Source organism: Trachypithecus francoisi, unplaced genomic scaffold, assembly GCF_009764315.1.
Source record: "Trachypithecus francoisi isolate TF-2019V2 unplaced genomic scaffold, Tfra_2.0 Lachesis_group14, whole genome shotgun sequence".
NCBI lineage: Eukaryota > Metazoa > Chordata > Mammalia > Primates > Cercopithecidae > Trachypithecus > Trachypithecus francoisi.
The window spans coordinates 42,069,830-42,083,382 of NW_022681459.1; the positions used below are offsets into that span (position 1 = coordinate 42,069,830).

At 56.5% G+C, this 13,553-nt stretch overlaps 2 protein-coding genes and 1 pseudogene across 7 annotated transcripts in view; 1 reads left to right on the forward strand and 2 right to left on the reverse strand.

Moving 5' to 3' along the window:
- TSSK2 (testis specific serine kinase 2) lies at positions 1–2,429 on the reverse strand. Its single transcript, XM_033232987.1, has one exon. It carries the CDS (start codon positions 1,223–1,225, stop codon positions 149–151), a length of 1,077 nt encoding a protein of 358 aa, XP_033088878.1. The 5' UTR covers positions 1,226–2,429; the 3' UTR covers positions 1–148.
- A 2,826-nt stretch (positions 2,430–5,255) lies between these two features.
- Positions 5,256–10,345, reverse strand: LOC117096530 (annotated as a pseudogene).
- Positions 10,346–10,598: 253 nt separating this feature from the next.
- Positions 10,599–13,553, forward strand: part of DGCR2 (DiGeorge syndrome critical region gene 2) — an 87,074-nt gene continuing 84,119 nt past the window's right edge. For 2 of the 6 annotated variants that reach the window (XM_033232984.1, XM_033232985.1), the window contains exon 1: positions 10,599–10,996. In XM_033232984.1, the coding sequence (XP_033088875.1) occupies positions 10,918–10,996 (79 nt within the window). In that variant the 5' untranslated portion in view covers positions 10,599–10,917. The remainder of the gene's footprint in view (positions 10,997–13,553) is intronic. The other 4 variants (XM_033232982.1, XM_033232983.1, XR_004442329.1 and 1 more) reach the window with 3 other exon arrangements.

Here is a 13,553-nt window from a genome sequence, read left to right on the forward strand (position 1 = left end):
GTAATCAAAATAGTGGTTTAATTGACGAATTTTACTTGCACCTGTGCCTTCTTCAGATCCTACCTGCCTACTTAGTTAATATGAAGGCCGACTGCGCCATGCCCCCCCCACCACGACCCCCACCACACACGACGGGGCCATCGTCATGCTAGGTGCTTGCTTTCCCCACCTCAGCTCCGGAGATGTGATGGTCTTTGGCCCTGGAGGTCTCGGCCAGCCTGTCCTCCATCCTGTCCTCGTTCTCGGGCACCACCAGCAGCCGGTGCTGGGTTTTGGCTCCAAGCTTGTGGTCGGGCCGGTGGTCGGGCCTCAAGCCTGGCTTGGTGTCCGGTTTGCACTCGGCGCGGTACTTGCCCTCCCCCTCCCTCTTGAAGGAGGCAGAAGACATGGCTTTGGGCTTGGGGGGCTGCAGCCACGAGTGGCTGAGGATCTCATCGATGTGGAGCCGCTGGCTGACGTCAGGCTGCAGCATGCGGTAGATGAGGTCCTTGCACTCGCAGGTCAGGTTCTTGGAGCGTGGGAAGTCCACACGGTGCTCCTTCTGGATACGCAGCATCTTCCTGATGTCGGAGTCGTCGTAGGGCATGGAGCCGCAGACCATGATGTAGAGGATCACACCCAGGCTCCAGATGTCGTACACCTTGGGCTGGTAGGGGATGCCCTGCAGCACCTCGGGGGCTGCATATGCCGCTGACCCACAGAAGGTCTTGCTGAGGATGATGCGCCCATTGCTGTCCCGCAGGCAGCGCTTGGAGAAGCCGAAGTCAGACAGCTTGATGTTGAAGTCCTTGTCGAGGAGAAGATTCTCGCACTTGAGGTCCCGGTGGACGACGTCCAGGTCGTGGCAGTACTTGACGGCCAAGGAGAGCTGTCGGAACATCTTGCGCGCCACGTCCTCGTGCAGGGCTCCCCGGCACTTGATGAACTCGAGGAGGTCGCCCTGGACGCCGAGCTCCATGATGATGTAGATGCGCCCATCGGAGGTCTCGAAGATCTCGTAGGTCTTGATGATGGAGCCATGGTTGACAGTTGCCAGGATGTCCATCTCCCGAGGAAGGAATCTCTCCACAAAGTCAGTGGGTGTTTTCTTGCGGTCGATGATCTTGACAGCCACATTGAACTTGAGGCGCTCAGAGTAGGCAGATTTGACTTTTGCGTAGGAACCCTTGCCAAGATTGATGCCTACGATGTAACCCTTCTTCCTTAGGACTGTGGCATCGTCCATGGTGCCAGGAGCGACTGGCGCCGCTGCCGTCTACATCCCCCCGTCACGTGGGCCAGCAGGCATTGTCCTCATTGACGCTACCGGGAGGTGTCTGGCTCGGCTGGGCTGGGCTTCAACTCAGGGGTGGAACACTCAGCATTGTCTCTGGGTGACTTCAGCGAATGAACTCATAAAGCCAAGGAGTGGGGGCGGGGACTGGGCTGAGGGGGAACAGGGTTCCTGGAACCATGGCAGCTAGGCTGGTCTGGCAGGAGCACCCGCTCCCCACCCGCTGGACGGAAGCCTGTCCCCAGACACAGGTTACTGTGGTAACCCTGCTGCTGCTGCTTGCATTGGTTTCCCTGTCACACAAGTCAGGTGGGAGGGGAGGCGGCCCATGTCCAGCCTGTTTCCATCACCTGGCTGTGGGGACTGACCCTGCATTGGTCTTTGTCTCACTAGGGTGGGTTTCCTGCAGCTTCCTTGGGCTATGAAAAAAAGCCCCCCTTGGACTGTGTCCTTGGTGTGGCAGGACAGTTCTCCCTGACAGTCACCCAGACAGGCCTGCATAGTACCCCAGTTACACAGACAGATTTCCACAGCACTGCCTTAACACTGAGCACATAGTTAAATCTAGGGAAATTAGCGCCCAGACAATGAAGCTAGAAATGAAATAGATGGTGAGTAGGAGCCTTGCATGGGCTTTTCTCTTGCTGGAGCCAGCCAAAATAATAGGAACGGTTTTACATTCCTAGTGCCAGGACCCATCTCGGGTCGACAAAATCTGAAGACAAGTCAAGGTAACAGGCAGCTGTTTGAATAGATTCATTAAATAGTTTAAGGCAGCTCTCTGGACCAAGCTGTAAAGGAGATAAAATCAAAATAATCACACCCGTACCACAGTAGACAGGCCTTGAAGGCACTGGGCCCCTTTTAATCAGACTTAGCAAACATTTTTTTTTGCCTCTGACCTACTTGAAACAAAATCAGTTACCAGTAGACTTAGGTGATTGTTAGCACGTAGGCATATAACCCCAACCTATATAAACACTAAGAAAATTGTAGCACTTTGAGTTGGTCTGGTGGAATTATCTCCAGCCTTCTCCCTGTATCCAGTTACAGTAATAAATTCCCTTCTTTCCTAGTTTGTCTGCTTCTCGTTATTGGGCCTCAAGAAAATGCAGCTGGACCTGGCTTGGTTCTGGGAACAGTGGTACCTGGGAGGGACTGCCCTGGACCAGTCAGGCTGGCAGTTGTGCCAAGCCTGGTAGACGAAAGCAGCTCTCTGTTTGGGAGCGGAGGCGGCAGGCCCCTCAGGGTAGAGAGCCGGGCAGGTGAGTCGCTGCTGCTCCAGCGAGCAAGGGCCTGTGTATGGGTGGATCAGGGCTGCAGTACACGCCAACTGGGTGCCCAGGGTCCAGGGCAGGTGCCTGCATGTCTGAGGGGTGGGGCAGGGCCTCCCTTGGGTAGAGGCGGCAGGAAGGCACCTGGGCAGCAGAGAACCTGGGAGAAGAGAGGGCTTTTTCTGAGAGTGGCTGGGAAGTAGGAGGGAAGTGAAGGAGTCGGGGCTTTTTCTCTAAGTGGCAGTCCGCCGCTGCAGGTGCAAGACAGGAGAAAGGCCGTCCCAGTTGTGTTTTACGATGGTCAGTGGCAGAGAGAGAGACAGAGTAGAATTGGCTTTGCGATGAAGGTCGGGGCCAGTGCCTTCGACCAAGTGAGAGGAGGCTGGGCCAGGGTGGGCCTCGGGATCAGCAGGAGACAGAAGGTCAGGTCTGTCTTGTTTGCTAGTCTGTCAGTGGATGGGCCCTGGTGCTGGGGAATCCTGGGGCTGAGAGCGCCCAGGCCATGCACTGGGAAGAGCAGACACCTGGGTGAGGAGGGGGTTCTGAGTCATGTCAGTTTGGGCCTTTGTGTGGCGTGAGCACCAGTCGCCTGTTGGAACCCTGACATTGAGTATCATTTGCATCTTGGGCTGCCTTTTGCACCTGGAAACAGTGTGAACATCCTGTTTCAGGGCTGGTGTGTGGATTTGTGCTTTGGGAAATGTGGCATCCTGTACATGTCTCCTCAGGTGCTTGGGACTGATGTTCATTTGTCATCTATCACAGGCATCCTGGGGCCACAGGGAGTGGCTGGGACAGACGAGCTGTGTGCTCAGCGTTCAGGGGAGAGGGAGGAAGGCCTGCTCCCAGGTGGGGTTTAGTCCTGGAAGGTTTCAAAGAGGAAGTGATGTTGGAGCTGGGGTGCTGGGGATCAACAGACTCCATGGGGTTGACAAGAGGAGCAGGACATGTCAGGCAGATGTGACATCGGCCCTGGCATGGCTGTGTGAACCCATTCTGTCTGGAGTACACAGGGAGCACCCTGTGTTTGGAGGTCACTAGGGAAGATTGGAGAAACAGGGCAGCCAAAGTCAGGATGCCAAGCTGAGAGGCTCAGATGAGCAGGAGGGGCCGATGTGCCCACAGGGACTGCCTTCCAGCAGTGACAGCCTCCCAGAGTCCCACCCCAAGCTCTTTGTAGCATCGGTGGTTAATAGCTTTAGTTTGATGGTTTCTTTTCTCCTGGGAGTCTCTATGGCTGAAATGACCAGCACTTCACTCATTTTTTTTGTCCTAGAAGGGGCTGGCTATGAAAATTTGCAGGCCAGGACCCAGGAGCATGAGAATTCCCACTTACCAACCCCGGACCCTTTCCCTTGCTCCCCTAAATGCCCTATCTGGGGCATTTCTCTGCATATCTGCTTGCCCTGCCCTTTGCCTTTGCCTTTGGCTTTCCCTTTCCCTTCCCCTTCCCTTCCCTTCCCTTTGTTTTCAGTGGAGTCTTGCTCTGGCACGATCTCAGCTCACTGCAACCTCCACCTCCAGGGTTCAAGCAATTCTTATGCCTCAGCCTCTCGAGCAGCTGGAATTACAAGCACGCACCATGATGCCCAGCTAATTTTTGTATTTTTTAGTAGAGATGGGGTTTCACTCTGTTGCCCAGGTTGGTCTCGAACTCCTGGCCTCAAGTGATCTGCCTGTCTCAGCCTCCCAAAGTGCTGGGATTACAGGCATGAGCTACCATGCCCTGGCCGCATATCTGCCTTCTTGCTAGACTCTACCAATGCCTTCTCCCTCTTTTTGTGCATTCTACTTCACCCCCCGAGTGCCTCTCTGGTCCTTGGGGGACATGCCAGAAGAGGCAGGTGTCAACAGTGCAGAGGCAGAGCTGCCCGGGCATGGAGTGGGCCACTTCATCCAGGAAGCACACACAGGGCCGGGACTCCTGGTGTGTTTGACAGAGAGGGTTGGATTGGATCTGGGGACCTCCAGCATTGCTCCTAGGGTTGCAGTCCTGTGAGCCAGGTACCTGCACACTCTGAGAAATCCACTTCCCTCTGAACCTTCCTTTCCTTTATAAAGTAGACACTTGTTTACTCATTTGTCCCCCAAGCACTGAGGGTCTGCCCTGGGTGCTGAGGTACACTGATGAGCTAGACCACCCATGCCTTCCTGGAGCCCAGAGGCGAGGGGGCTCAATCACGCCAAGTGTGTGTGCATGATGGTGGCTGTGCCACACCTCAGAACCATGGTGCTGTGAGGACAGGGAACTGGGGATTGGATTTTGGGAAGCTGGGGAAGGCTGAGGTCTGAGGAACTAGCCAGGTGGAGGGGGATGAGGATGGCTATTACATGTGACGGTTTGAAGGGATGTGGCTTGGCAAGAGCATGGACAGGCCATGGAGGGCCCTGTTGCGGTCCTGGTCCTAGCACCTCTGAGGGTCCTTGAAGGGGTCGGAGCCAGGGCTGAGCCACCTATGGGAGTCGCCCGGCATGGCGAGGCCAACTGTGGAGGGGTCACCTGGGCCTCCTGCCCTGGGCAGTGTGATCTCAGACACCCTCTCTGAGCTGTTTCCAGCTGTAAGCGCAGAGCAGGAACTCCTCCCGCAGCCCCTCCCACCCGGGCTCACCTGGCTGAGCTACAGTGAAGCTCCTAGACCTGCTTGCTGGCCACTCCTCTGAGGACCAGCGCAGGTCTGTGGGGATAATTGGGAAGGAGGGCCCAAGAGCCATTCCTCAGGATGTCCCACCCGGGCCCCCATCCCAGCACTCTGGGCTCCCTCTCCACCATGAGTTTCTTGGTGGGAAGAACAGGGTGGCCCCTCAAGGCCTGTTGGCAGAGTACAGAGTGGCAGGCTGCTGAGAACCCCTAGAAGGCTTTATGGAGGCCTCAGCCCCTCAGCTGAGCCTGGAGAGCTGGACAGAGTCTGCAGGGGCAAGTTCCCTGTATGATTATGGGCCATGTGTGTGATGGGGGGCACAGTGGTGAGGCCTGGTGCCCAGAGGCCAGGGGAGGATGCATTGGGCCACAGGAGGACCCCAGAGGCCAGGGTGGGTAGGTTTCTCCCCACTGGGCAGTGGGAGCCAGGCTGGGTGGGGGATGGCTCTGGACACTGTTGGAGGTGGTGGGAGGGTTGGGGTGGAGGCCTGAAATTAAACCACGTGGAAGGGGGCTTTGGGAGCATGAGGAGGCAGGTGGACTTGAGAAGGAGGGCTGGTCCAGGCTCTCACTGGACCCTACTTCTCCAAGGGGACTGAGGTTGGGGTCTTCCTGAGGTAGAGAAGTGACCATAGGTAGACTGTGGACAGTGATCATGGATGCTGCTGGCAGTGGAGCTCCTCTGCTCTGACATTCTCTGTGTCCAGCACCTGCTTCAGGCCCTGCTCCAGGGGAAGTGGGAGTTGCACGACTGTCGTAGCCTTGGGTTTGACTTTGGCCCCATCCACTTAGAGGCCATGGGAGAGGTGATTCTGAAAGCGCTTGTCCTTTGTGTGTGTGTCAAGCCTTAGACCCACATAAGGTTGTCCACAGTGGGGCGAGGAGAAAGGGGCCATGGGGAGGTAGCCCTGCCTAAGATATGCACAGGCCATGCAGCACACTGTAGCCAGTGGTGCCAACTTTAGGCTCATGACCCCTGTGGGGCTCCGATGGTCAGCATTCCCTGTCCTCAGGCCAGGCATGCATTGTGGTTGCTTGGCCTATCCTACTTGCCAGTGTCAACTTCTAGTGCTGGCAGGGGTGTCATCCCTGGGGACAGGCTGGGATGGGGACAAGATATGGTCAAGACCACACAAGACTGTGGGAAATGCTCAGGCTGGAGTGTGGCTGGGCCATCCAGCAGAGCCTCCTACTTCTCCTGGGCTGGAGAATGACCACAGGGTGGGGTGACCCCAGCACTTTGAAAGCTGGGTGCTGGCTGGACACAGGAGGCCTGTGGTGGACAGAGCACAATGAACAAGTTGCCCAGCAGGGTAGGGAGCTCAGGAGTGGTTGAGAGGCTGGCCACCTGTCCTCTGTAGCCTCCTGCAACCCCCACTGGCAGCCTTGTGGGGCTGCAGAGGGCAGGTCTGCCCAGACCCTCAGTCCCAACTGTACACAGAGCCTGCACTCCTCTGCAGGGGTGCCTCGGCATACTTCTTGGTCCTGTCCTCTCCCTGTCCTTTCCTGACCCCAGCACCGGCCTTGGGGGCGTCCCTTCTGAGGCAGCAGCTTCCTCATTCACCTCTCAGCTCTGGCCCCTGCCCCTCCAGGTCTCTCCCAGCCCCAGCCCCAGCACGGGCCTGAGGTCATGGTCTGGGCTGGGCACGCTGGGATATGTTTTCCCAAGTGAAGAAGGAATCATAGCACAATCTGAGTGGGAAACCCATGGAGGGGAGCCCAGGACTAGTCAGTTGAGGCAAAGACGTTCACTTTGGCATCTGCATTAATATAGTGATTTATTGCTTCTTTAGCAATGTGGTTATGAAGTTCAAGGGGAGAGAGAAGAAACTGATGAAAACAGCAGCTCATCCGGGACTGTCTTCCTTCTCTGGTTTGTGCCTTGACTTCTTCAGAGCTTGGGCCTGAAGGTGTGAGCTCCATCTCATTCACTGCTGGCATACTGGGCCACAAATGGCTCACTAGATGCGAATCTCTGGAGGCCTTTGGGGGGGCCCTTCCTCTTCCTCCCTGGTCGACAGCTTGCTAGGGAAGCCTAGGATGTCTGACTGCCTGGACATTTGCATTGCCAACCCTCAGGTTTTGTCTCAGGTTGTCCCTTGGGCTGTGCCTCTTCCCCAGACTCCAGCTTGGTGGCAGACCTCTTGGCAGAGCCAGGTTCAGGGATCCACAAGAGTTCAGTTCCCCGGGAGCTTTCCCCCTCCTTGTTGATGACCATAGAGGGCAGTCCTTGTGCCTTGGGCTGCACCCAGCATTGGCTGAGAATGTCATGGATGTGGAGCTGCTGGCTGATGTTGGGCTGCAGCACGCACTAGATGAGGTCTTTGCACTCATCTATCAGGTTCTTGGAGTGTGGGAAGTCCATGTGGTGCTCCTTCTGGGTACACAGCATCTTCCTGATGTCGGAGTTGTCGTAGGGCATGGAGCTGCAGACCATGATGTAGAGGATCACGCCCAGGCTCCAGATGTCATACACCTTGGGCTGGTAGGGGATGCCCTGCAGCACCTTGGGGGCTGCATATGCCGCTGACCCACAGAAGGTCTTGCTTAATCTCTGTTGGCTATTGTCATCCCGCAGGCAGAGCTTGGAGAACCTGAAGTGGAACAGTTTGATGTTGAAATCCTTGTCGAGGAGAAGTTCTAACACTTGAGGTTCTGATGCACGATGTCCAGGTCGTGGCAGTACTTAATGGCCAAGGAGAGTTGGTGGAACATCTTGCACGCCATGTCCTCGGGCAGGGCTCCCTGGCACTTGATGAACTAGTTTTTTTCTCAGCCCTGGCTGGGCTCCCAGGGTAGATCTGGGGCTGGGGGCCAAAGGCGGGGCCTGGATGCCACCCTGAGCACTGGTGGCTGCTCTGAGGACAGTAGAAGCAGCAGGGGCAGCACCGGACAGTGGCTATTGTTTCTTCTGGCAGTGGAGCCCCTCTGCTGTGCCAGGCTCTGCATCCGGCACCTGTTCCAGGCTACGCCCTAGGGGAGTAGGAGTCACACGACTATCCTAGCCTTGGATTTGACTTTGGCCTCATCCACCTAGAGGGAGTCAGCACCCCTTCCTCACAGGAGCCAAGTGGAACCCTGGGCCCCTCAGGGATGACTTGGTAGTGCAGGCTGGATGTCACTCAGGTTGGGTTGGGTCCCCACCTGCCATGGCCCTTCCCCCTTTTCTCTGCTCCTTCACCTTCTTCCCTAACCCTGACTGCCGACAGCCAGGCCTTTGTGCGTTCTGGGTGCTCCTTCTTCCGGACAGCCTTCTTCTCCTTCCTGCTGGGGACACCCCAACTACTGTCTCCTGGAAACCAAAAATAAAATTCTAAGCTCCCCAGCCATCTGAATGGACCCCTCCTCTCCACCAAGGGCATTCCAAACTTAACCTGAAAAACTAGTTCAGGCCGTGATAGGAAGTGCGAGTCAGGCCTCATTATCCCTCCACCCTTCAGGTTTCAGGCACAGCTAAGCAATGGTAACATTGACACAGAGACTTGAAGACTGACAACAGACTCTGTGGTAGTAAGATACCAGCATGACAGCAGGCCCGGAAAGAAACAAGTATTTTACTGTAAAACAGATTTCTTTCACATATTTTGAAGTCACTCTGCAAAGCTGTTTCTTGTGGGGAAAATCTACATTCTGTAGAGAATTCCCATCCCTTTCAAGGTCTTTTCTCCTGAGAGAATTAACTAGAGTCTGGCACTTTTTATTTATTTTTCCTTTTTTATTTTGAGACAGAGTCTTGCTCTGTTACCCAGGCTGGAGTGCAGTGGCGTGATCTTGGCTCACTGCAACCTCTGCCTCCCTGGTTCAAGCGATTCTCCTGCCATCAGCCTCCTGAGTAGCTGGGATTACAGGCGTGCACCACCATGCCTGGGTAATTTTTGTATTTTTGGTAGAGACATGGTTTCACCATGTTGGCCAGGCTGATCTTGAACTCCTGACTTCAGGTGATCTGCCTACCTTGGCCTCTCAAAGTGCTGGGATTACAGGCATGAGTCACTGTGCCCAGGAGTCTGGCACTTTTTTTTTTTTTTTTGAGATGGAGCCTCGCTCTGTCGCCCAGGCTGGAGTGCAGTGGCACAATCTCAGCTCACTGCAAGCTCTGTCTCCTGGGTTCACGCCATTCTCCTGCCTCAGCCTCCAGAGTAGCTGGGACTACAGGCGCCCGCCACCACGCCCGGCTAATTTTTGCATTTTTAGTAGAGACGGGGTTTCACCATGTTAGCCAGGATGGTCTGGATCTCCTGACCTCGTGATCCGCCCACCTCCGCCTCCCACAGTGCTGGGATTACAGGTGTAAGCCACCGTGCCCGGTCGAGTCTGGCACTTTTTAATAAGAAACATTAAGTTTCTTCTCTGTGCAGCCTGATACCTGGATGCTTCATTTGTTTAAAAAGCTTGGTCTCCACAACCCCTTAATCCAGACAGTCCCTTTTATTGATTCCACATCTTTAGATAAACTATTTGAACCAGCTGCCAATCCGCATGACCTGAAGCCCCCTCCACCCCCACTTTCAAGTTGTCCCGCCTTTTCCGACTGAACCACTGTATACCTTACATGACTGATGTCTTGTCTCCCTAAAATGTATAAAACCAAGCTGTAGCCCTACCCCCTTGGACACTTGTCAGGATCACCTGGGACTGTGTCCCAGGCTATTGGTCACATACTGGCTCAGAAGAAATGTCTCCAAATATTTTACAGAGCTGGACTCTTTTTGCCAACACTGCCCTCCAAGGTTCACCCTGTTGGTGATGACAGGTGAGAGGTGGCACTTGGAGCACTGTTTGCAGGGGCGCTGAGCCTCCTCTCTGCCTAGCTTTCCTTCCTGCACATGTGGCCTTCCCCTAGCCATTGTGCGGGGAGGTCCTCCAGGGAGCCGGCTCCGCTGCAGTCTCCAGGACCTGGCCTTCCCGGTATCTCTTTGCCTGACACTCCCTCAGGCCATTCCTGTTCCTTACAGGGTGACCCTCTTTCCCCACCCTCAGAACCGGCAGGCCCTCCCTCCTCCACAGCGGTTCGGCCTTAAAAAGACCCCTTTGGGGCGCACTTTTGGGCTGCTCACCGGACCTGAGCTTGCAGGTGTTAAGACCCTTGGAGTCCCAGCCAGGTTCCCGCTTCGTCCTCTCCGCTCCCCACCCGCGCGACCCCACGGCGCCCTGCCCCATGCCCCGCGCCTTTCGATGTCTGTCCTTGTGGTCCCGCGCCCGCCGCCCCTACCCGGCGACCGGAGACCCCACTCCCTTCCGAGGCCGCGTCGCTCAGGCCCCTGCCCGGCCCTGCCTCTCTGCTTAAGCAATGGCATGCTTCACACCGTATGGTCCCGCCCTTCCCTTAGAGCCCGCCCCTCAGTCACCGCCCTTAGGTCCCCGCCCACCGCCGTCGTGACCTTAGGCCTCACCCCTTCAGGGGGAGGTCTGTGGCTCTGGCCCCGCCCCCTACCTTGGCGTTCATTGGCCCGCGCCGGCGTCGCGGGCGGGAGGCGGGGCGGCGCGGCGCGGAGCCGAGCAGGACGGCAGCCATCTTGCGCGGAGCTGGAGTCGGAACCTGAGGCTGCCGCCGAGAGTGCGCGCCAGCCCGCGGCCCAGCCGAAGCTCTTTCCCGCCGCCTCTCCGCTCCTCTCCCAGGTCCAGCCCCGCCTGACCCTCCTCTTGGCACGGTCCCCTGACCCTCAGTCCGGCCAGGTCCGGCCTCCTAGCGGGGTCACGCAGCCGCCCCGGGGAGGATGAACGGAGGATAAATGGTGCCCAAAGCAGACAGCGGCGCGTTCCTACTGCTCTTCCTGCTCGTGCTCACTGTCACCGAGCCGCTGCGGCCAGGTGCGCCGCGCGATGGGGGCGGTGTGGGGGCGGGGCGGCGAGCGGGGCCGGGGTCGCCCCAGGACCTCCTTTCACCCGCGGCGCCCTTCTGCAGGGGCCGCGCCTGGGGCAGGGGCGGGCGGGGCCTGGCTCGCGGGCTGCCTCGCAGTCTCTGCGGACGCCTGCTGGAGCTTACCTGGGCTCGCGGCGCCTCGGACTTCGTGCAGCTCTGCTGTCCGGGGTGTTGCCTCTGGGCCCTTCCTGGGAGCGGCGGCGGCCAGGAGCTACGCCACGGGCGCGCCCTCCCGCCAACCCAGCGTCGGAGTCGGGCTGGGGACAGCGGCTCTCGGGGGCACCTGGTTTCGCAGAAGTCCTCCCAGCAGTGGCCTAGTGCCAGCCTCTCAGTCCTGGAAACTCCTCGCCTGGACATTGGTGGCTGTGGCAGACTGTCATTCGGTGAGGCGTTGCACTGAAGAAGTCCTCAGCTCACACCCGGTCCAGAGGAGGCACCAGGAGTCAGCCTAGCGTTGTGTGGTCGGCGCCGGCGTCCCGCGAGCAGAGACCTCGCCACTGTGCGGGGCCCTTAGGCGTGCTGCATGTATGTGGTGAATGAGTCCATGCTCTGGAACTCCCCTCGGAGCTAGTGTGTTCTTAAGTCTGTGGTGGGGAATCAGAACCCGGGCAACCTAGGAGACCCTTTTCTACCTATTTCAGTGTGCCTCTCCTTCCCTTGAACTGCACCAGAAAATCAAACCCCCTAAATGCAGGACCGATGTCTCCATCAGGCACAGGAATCCTGTATCACTGGCCCACGGTACTTTTAGTGGCCTGCGAATGTTATTTTATAAGTCAGCAGAAAAAAAAACTTCCGGTCAAAGAAAATGTTTTCGTATGTATATTGAATACAGTTTTCTTTATGCCAATACAGTGAAAAAGCATGACTCTTAATATTTCTTAATGGAGGAAAGGTCCCATGAAGGCAGAAGTGCCAGGGCCATCTTCTCTGATGACCTGGGTATGGGAGCACGGGGTGTGTGGCCCTCTCCTGCGTCCTAGCCAGGCTCCCAGCCCAGATACACCGCGCCTCTTGGCTCTGCGCTTGTGTCATCTGTATGGAATGTCTGCCTCCTCCCTGGTGCCTACCTGGTGGCCAAGGCCCTGACCCATGCTCCACCTGGACAGATTCAGTGGTGCTTCTCTGGTCTCCCCATGCAGAGCTAGTAGCTCACTGCTTTTGGCTGCTCTCTGGGCAGCGAGATGACTGGTAGTGGGGTGGCCTTGGTAAGAACAGAAGCCAGGGCTGGGCACGGTGGCTCACGCCTGTAATCCCAGCACTTTGGGAGGCTGAGGCGGGTGGATCACGAGGTCAGGAGATTGAGACCATCCTGGCTAACACGGTGAAACCCCGTCTCTACTAAAAATACAAAAAACTAGCCGGGTGTGGTGGCGGGCGCCTGTAGTCCCAGCTACTCGGGAGGCTGAGGCAGGAGAATGGCGTGAACCCGGGAAGTAAAGCAGGGGGGGTGTCACAGGAGACCTCACACTGAGACTGAGGTCTCAGTAGGGCATGGGTGGGGTAGCTCTGGTAGAGAAAGCAGACATTCTTTTCGATTTGGTGACTCTCCAGATGAGAACATTGCAGCTACCCCTGGAGGCGTCTTGAGTTGCCCTGCAGAACCTGGGAGCTGCAGTTGGCTCCCTGGCTTTGGCTGGGCAGTGAGGGCAGGCCTCTGGGCCTGATGTGTTCCTTGTATGCCCGCGTGTTGCCTCTTCACACATTCCCCCTATGTCCTTCCTGAGAGTGCTGCAGGGATCTGCCTAGCTAGTGCTTTCAAGAGGCTGGGGCTTCTCTGGTCTTAGTCGGCATTCTTTCTGTGGGGATCCCGGCCTTAAAAGCATACTTGGGTATGAGGAAGGTACCAGTCAAAGCCCACTTCCTAGGAGTGTGTTTTCTGACTCCTGCCTGCCGGGTTCCCTGAAGATGAGGCCAAGCCACTTGGGCCTCCTCTCTGGTACAGGGCAGGGTGGAAGGCCTTTCATGGAGTTATGGGGCAGCAAGTGCTTGCTATACTTGACCTTTCACTTTTTTTTTTTTTTTTTTTGAGACAGAGTCCTGCTCTGCTGCCCAGGCTGGAGTGCAGTAGTGTGATCTCGGCCCACTGCAACCTCCATCTCCTTGGTTCAAGCGATTCTCCAGCTTCAGCCTCCTGGTTAGCTGGGATTACAGGCACACGCCTCCACGCCCAGCTAATTTTTGTATTTTTGGTAGAGATGGGGTTTTGCCATGTTGGCCAGGCTGGTCTGGAACTTCTGACCTCTGGTGATCCACCCACCTTGGCATCCCAAAGTGCTGAATTACAGGCCTGAGGTACCATGCCCAGCAATTTTCTTTTAAATGCACATTTGAACTTGATTTAAGATGTGTCATGTGCCGGACACTGTTCTAAGCATTAACATGTATTAACTCTCAAGAGGTCCCTGCTGGATGCTATTTTTAGTCTCATTTAAAGATGGGAAGCTGAAATCCAGAGCGCTTGTGAAGCTAAGTGGCTGAGATGAGATTTCATTGTAGGATTCT

Bases quoted from the DNA above. Each gene is read 5' to 3' on its own strand.
- TSSK2 (XM_033232987.1), bottom strand. From the start codon at position 1,225: ATGGACGATGCCACAGTCCTAAGGAAGAAGGGTTACATCGTAGGCATC.